Source organism: Sinocyclocheilus anshuiensis, unplaced genomic scaffold (assembly GCF_001515605.1).
Source record: "Sinocyclocheilus anshuiensis isolate Anshui unplaced genomic scaffold, SAMN03320099.WGS_v1.1 scaffold1460, whole genome shotgun sequence".
Lineage (NCBI taxonomy): Eukaryota > Metazoa > Chordata > Actinopteri > Cypriniformes > Cyprinidae > Sinocyclocheilus > Sinocyclocheilus anshuiensis.
This window is the reverse complement of record NW_015542407.1, coordinates 43,349-50,142: the sequence shown is the minus strand read 5'-3', so window position 1 is coordinate 50,142 and position 6,794 is coordinate 43,349. Positions and strand designations below refer to the sequence as shown.

General features: G+C 36.6%; 1 protein-coding gene across 1 annotated transcript in view; it reads left to right on the top strand.

Annotated features, from left to right (window-relative positions):
* The window catches only part of cdx1a (caudal type homeobox 1a), a 12,550-nt gene that overhangs the window by 3,146 nt on the left and 2,610 nt on the right, over positions 1–6,794 (top strand). Inside the window, exon 2 of the mRNA XM_016492295.1 lies at positions 6,163–6,311. Within this exon, the coding sequence (XP_016347781.1) occupies positions 6,163–6,311 (149 nt within the window). The remainder of the gene's footprint in view (positions 1–6,162; positions 6,312–6,794) is intronic.

The following is a 6,794-nucleotide window of genomic DNA, read 5'->3' as shown; positions in this document are numbered from 1 at the left end:
TGTTTTGTTGTGAAAGCGAAACTACTTTGTTTGGCCTTCCAAAAGAGGACGATATCCAGGACGAGTCCAGCCCGGGGTCGTCACATGTGGTTGCTGCAAGCTCGCTGGACGCTCCTTCGTCGAATCCGCAGGCCGCGCCGTTCTCAAGCCCGCCGCCTCTGCTCGAACCGCATAAACACATTTCATTACACCAAATACACAAAATAATGTTCTTTTTAGCAGCATTATATGACCCCTTTAATGGATTTGACAGCCCTACATTTATGACTATTTATACATTGGTTATTACAGTTAACTAAATCTAAAACCATAAAAATATTCTCATTACTTGAAAAAAAATAAGCATGAACTGAAAAAAAAAACACAATAAAATATAAAAAAGTATTTTATTTCAGCTTGTTGCAAAGGCAACATTGGTAAATTAAATTTTGTTTAATTTGATATACTAAGATAAATAAAACTGAAACCTTTAAAAAATTGTTACTTCAAATAAAATAAATGTAAATAAAAAAATAAAACAATAAAACTTAAACTTATTTTATATCAGCCACATTTCTCATTTTCATTTAGTTTAACTTGATGTACTAAAATAACTAAAACTGAAATAAATTAATAAAAACTATATAAAAAAACTAAAAGGAAAAAAAGAACTAAATTCAAACTGTAAAGAAAATTAAAATGAAAACAGAAAATACAAAAATAAAAACTAATTTAAAATATTAAAAATAAAATATTGAGGAAAATGTAAACATATTTTATTTCGCTTAGATTCAAAGGAAGCATTTCTCATTTTCATTTAGTTTAACTTGAAGTACTAAAATAACTAAATGTAAAACTGAAATATGTAAACTACATAAACATTATAAAAAAACAGAAACTAATGAACAGAAACTAAAATAACTAACTTAACTAAAAACATGAGCAAAAAAATAAAAATTTTATAATAAAAACTCATTCAAAATATAAATAAAAACCATAATATCTCAGTGACACCAAAATAACTGGGTTGTGATGCTGTGAAATGCAGTCTAGTTAGTCAGCACACTAAGGTTTGGACTGGCATCTGCTGATACACATTCTGTTTTTATCTCTTTATGTTGTGTTTATTACAGCCCATCATATGACTGTGATGATTTGTGTGTGTGTATAATGAGGTTAAACACTGTAAACCCTGATTTACTGAGTGCACACAATTAAATATTTTGCCTTCTCAGAACCGCTTTGAAGAGATAAACCACAGTAAAAATCAGTTAGCCATTTAAAACCCATTTAAAACAGAACTACTCAACTAACTACATGTTTGACGCCTACTTAACATGAACTTCTGTTAGTTCAAGAAGGTGCTTCTGCAATCGCTGGACAAATAATCGCTCTTCCCAGGACTTTTACCAAACATGTAATGCATTAGTAATGTCACAGACGTATATGTTCGTTTAGGGAAAGAGATAAACGAGGGCGCCGTCGTAGAGAGACACAGTGAGTCAGCCGTGTGTGACACCGGATGAAACAGTGTGTGAAGGTGTTGCCTAATGTTCACCGCTCGATTATTTATCCTCATGTCTAAACACAAGGCGCCTTAAGAGTCGAACAAAGTGAAAGATTTTGTGAAAAGCTAATAGTGGCAGAGGCCAGCGAGTCTGAGGCAGCGCCGCACCCTGCTGTGTGGGAGGACCAGAGCACACTGATAAGGGGACAAGACTCTGTGTGCGTGTGTGCGTGTGTGTGTGTGTGTGTGTTTACACAAATCAGCCGAAGCTGCTGAAGAAAAGGGAAGAAAACTGTTGAGAAAGAGATTCAGTCTATGAAAACTGCATTCAGGGGTTTACAGGACAGACAGTCCAGACAGTGTGTGTGTGTGTGTGTGTGTGTGTGTGTGTGTCTGTCTGTGCTTCAGTGTTATTTTAGTTTCACCGAGATGCTATTGTAGTTGTTGTTTTTTTTGGTAGCATTTAAAAAGTAAAATTAAATATTTTTGTATTTTCCATTTTAATTTTAGTTAGTGTTTTAGTAATAATATTATAGTTTTTTTAGTAATAAATAGTAAAATTATGTTTTTATTTTTGCATTTTCAGTTTTCAGTTTTATTAGTTATTATTTGTATAATTATATATCTAATATTATTATAATTTTTAAATATCACATAACAAATTACATTTAAATATAATATAAACAGAATAAAACAAAAAGCCAGAGAATAAAAAATAAATCTCAAAATTCTGACTTTTTTCTCACATTTCTGAGTTTCAGAATTGTGAGATATAAACTCATAATTGCAAAATATAAACTCACAATTTTGAGAATAATTGTCAGAATTGTGAGATGGAAAGTTGTGATTACCTTTTCTACTTTTTTATTCCATGGCGGAAATGGACTTCCATAATTGTAAATTTATTTAGTTAAACTAGGAACATTTTCAATTATTTTTTTAACTTATTTTTATATTTTCCCTTTTATATTAGCTAAAATTTTAGTAATTTTGTTGTGTTTTTATCATTTTTATTAGTTATTGATTTTTTAATAGTCTATATAATTTTATTATTTTTTGTTTTAGTTATTTTAGTACATCAAGTTAAACTAAAATAAAATGAGAAATGTTGCTTTGGAAACTAGCTGAAATAAAATATGTTTAAGGTTTTTATAATTTGTTTTATTTCAAAGTTAATAATAATAATAATAGTACAAATTTATTCTTAATTTAAGATTAACTAAACATTAACCCTGAAGAAGCAGTCTTTATATATTTCAAAATATTCACGTATTAATAATCCTTTTTGAAAGGCCTCCTTGGTCAGATTTAAACCGTTTCAGATTTACACAGACATAACGCTCAAACAGAGAACTCAACTGCTGAGTGTTTTTGTGTAAATATTCATTTAAAATAGTGGATAATTTTAATAAAAAGAAGATATTCTGTAAGGGATGTGAATCTCAAAAACATCTGTGAATCTAAACTAATTTTAGGAACCAATAAGATTTTTTGTATTTTTTTTTTTTTTTGCACGACATTTCATACTTTTACATTAGAGGTTTTTGACACCCGTCTGACACCCAGTTGATGGGAATTTAAAATGCAAGGATCTGCTCTCTCTCTCTCTTTCTCTCTCTGTATATATATATATATATATATATAAAATACATTTTAAAAGTAGAAGGACAGAAGTACAAAATGGACTCATTTAAATGCTGAATTCACTCACTAAATGTCTGCTTTAGCTTAAAGGTCATTGCAAAGAAAGGCTCGGAAAAGGGAAGTTGATCTAAGAAAAGCTTCTGCAGTGGCTGAGCAGATTCAGACACCTGCTTTTTAACTGTACTGCAATCACATTTTAATTGACTTAAAATTCTGAGTGTTATTTAGCAGGTTAAGATGAGGTTGTGTGGTTAACTCTAACATAAGGCAAACAGAACATCTCAAGATAAACCAAAAGTGTGAGAAGAATATGAAAGTGGTTTACCACACCGATATTCTCCATCAGCCTCTGTAGAGGAATATTCATGTTAATATTAGCACAAGACCTGTTCTGCTTGGTGACCAAATATAAAAATAGGAAATGAGATCACAAGTGCGACCCTTCTACCCTTCTTCAAAAACATTTCTACACATGTCTTTCTATTTCTATTTTATAACTGTATAAGTGCCCTTTTTACTGAAAAAAGCAATGAATCATCGTGTCTTTCATCAGTGGATTGATGATTTAGATGGGATTTGAAGTCCAAGCTGCACAAATCTCAACTAACTAAAATCCAAGAATTCAAATGTTGTGCAAAAGCTGAGAATATCAGGGGATTGTCAGCTTATTAAAAGTCATGGGAATTGTTTTGTGAATTTTTTCTATTTGACATTAAAATATTGCTCTTTGTGCACAGTAAAAATTACAGTTTTTGTCTCATTGGAGATATTTTGTACACACAAAAATAATCTCTCAAGACAGGACACTACAGAGAAAAACATGGTAAATTGAGATTTTGGGCTATTTGACTTTTCATAACATAGTGAAAAAAAAGCATCCAAAATACACTTATTGTCACGCGGTCGTGGTTGTAGAAATGGTGCACGACGAAGGAGTAGAAGTAAAGGAGTTTTTAATAAACATCAACACACAGACCATTGAAAGTAACGTTAATCCAACACAAAGGGCTTATAAGGGCAGGCAAACTAAGGAGCAAACGAGATGAATATTATAACACAGGTGATCGGAATAAACGATGATTAACTAAATGAGAACAGGAACTGAACCAAATAGGGGCAAACAGGAACTAAACAGAAACAAACACGTGACAGATATCGCCCCCCTCCTGGAAGGCGCATCCCGCGCCATAACAGTAACATCGGGGAGGGGGGGGGGCGTCCTGGAGGCTGGTGCAGGACAGGAACAGGGCGGAGACAAGGAGAGCCTCCAGGGCGGATCAGGGAGCTCCGGGAGCCATGGCGGAGCAGGCAGTTCAGGTTGCCATGGCAGAGCTGGTAGCTCAGGTTGCCATGGCAGAGCTGGTAGATTAGGAGGCCATGGCGGATCCTCCGTGGCCTTAGCCGGCTCGGCCACGGTTATACCCCCCCCCAAAATTTTCTTGGGGAAAACTAGGAATCCTGGGGGGCGATCTGGAGGAGCGGGCACTGGAGGGCACTCTGGCGGGTGCTTTCGAGGAGCCGGCTCTGGGGGGCACTCTGGAGAAGAAGGAGGGTTGGACGGGACCAGCGGAGGCGAAGGAGACTCAGGAGACGATGGAGAGCTGGACGGGACCAGCGGAGACGAAGGAGAGCTTTCTAGAGCGGATTCTGGGGTGAGGATTGGAGCCGAAAACTCCGGAGGCAGTGCCATGTCCAAGAGCGTAGACCCAGTCGCGGCCGGCGGCCTGACTGATGATCGGCCAGCCGTCTTGACTTCCAAGCGACCAGTGAGTGAGACTTCGGAGCGGCCGACGCTCCTGGGCTGAGGACTACGGTGGAGCTCCGGAGAACACGGGGATGTCTCGGTTTGGGCAGGTGGTCAGAGCCGTTGGCGAGGTGTGTGGGGCTTCCTAGCGTGAGGTGAGCTGGGGAGACACGGCTTGTTCCAGAGGGGGCTGGACGAGGAGACTTAGAATTCGGAAGTCGGAATTGTTTAAATAGAGGACGAGATTAATCAGCTCGATCAGGGGAAATTCACCCGTGGGGAGATCGCAGCGGATTATATCATAGTCCAGAGTCGTGCCAGCTCACCTTGTTGGAAAGCGCGAGGAATTCCTCCACATATCTCTCCAATGTCCGACCACTCTTGCCGCAGCGCATACAACTTGTCCTCAATTGTTCTCATCTTTGTCTGTTATTGGTGTTGGATTCTGTCACGCGGTCGTGGTTGTAGAAATGGTGCATGACGAAGGTGTCTATAACAAACATCAACACACATAGACCATTGAAAGTAACGTTAATCCAACACAAAGAAGACACAGAAACTGAGGGCTTATAAGGGCAGGCAAACTAAGGAGCAAATGAGATGAATAATATCACATAGGGGATGGGAATAAACGATGATTAACTAAATGAGAACAGGAACTGAACCAAATAGGGGCAAACAGGAACTAAACAGAAACAAACACCTGACACTTATTAGTGTTTATTTCATTGCACTTTTATCTATGTGCATCTGTAGATTTTAATTATATACCTTCTGTGAGTTTTTTCTCCAGCAGAACTGACACACACCAATCTTAACAGTTTTATTCCTATCTATATTCTGAAGATTTTTACTGAGGCGTGAAACTTTAGATTTTCTGTCTGTTGACAGTATTTTCTGATTTTTGGAGTGATCCAAAATCCCCCTAAAAACCTTTAACTCTTATATGTCAACAAAGTCAAACAAGAATTTTGAACCTGGCTTTATCCATTTCTACTCTGCAAATGTATGGAAATTGTGCATATTTATTTAGATAATGTCTAATTTGGAAATTTAAACATAACACTACAAAAAATTCTTATTGTTTTCAATTCTTAAATTGTACCTTTTTTTTTTTTTACCCTATTGACCTTGGGTGTCTTGCCTCAAATACACTGAATTCAGTGACTGGAATCTGAGACATAAATAGAAATCAGGCCCAGTAATCTCTATAAAAAGATTTTCAAAAGCCTTCTTCAGTAACCACACCTGAATATGGAAATGAAAAATAACCCTGTTGTGATGGCAGGAGGAAAGACCCGGACGAAGGACAAATACAGAGTGGTGTACAGTGACGTGCAGCGCCTGGAGCTGGAGAAGGAATTTCATTTCAGCCGCTACATCACCATCAGACGGAAGGCGGAGCTCGCGGTGGCCCTGAGCCTATCAGAACGCCAGGTAGGTCGATTAAGCATGCAAAGAGGAAGTTAAACCAACCTGCGAGTTTATGCTGTGAGGTTCGTCTAATTATAACTGAGTTTCTTGTGAAAGGACATGATGCCCCTGTACAGAATTAGATGCACGTATCGTGATGTGCAGAATATTAGAAACCACAGGGAAAAACAATGTGCTGCATCTTTTAGAAAGATGAAGATGATAGTCAATGCCTTTTTGAAATTCCATTACTCAGTTCTGTAGAAACGGTGAGTGTGAATTTCAGAAAAATATTGTCCATATTTCCCTCTACAATCAAAACAATGAAATAAGCAATTATATTTTTCTAAAAGAAAATGCAGATTTTTGTAGGATAATGAAGATTGTCAAGATTGTTAGCATTATGACATGCTTTACTCCCCAAATTCTTGTACTGTAATGCAAAAACATCAATGTAATTATATATATATATATATATATATATATATATATATATACAGGTGCATC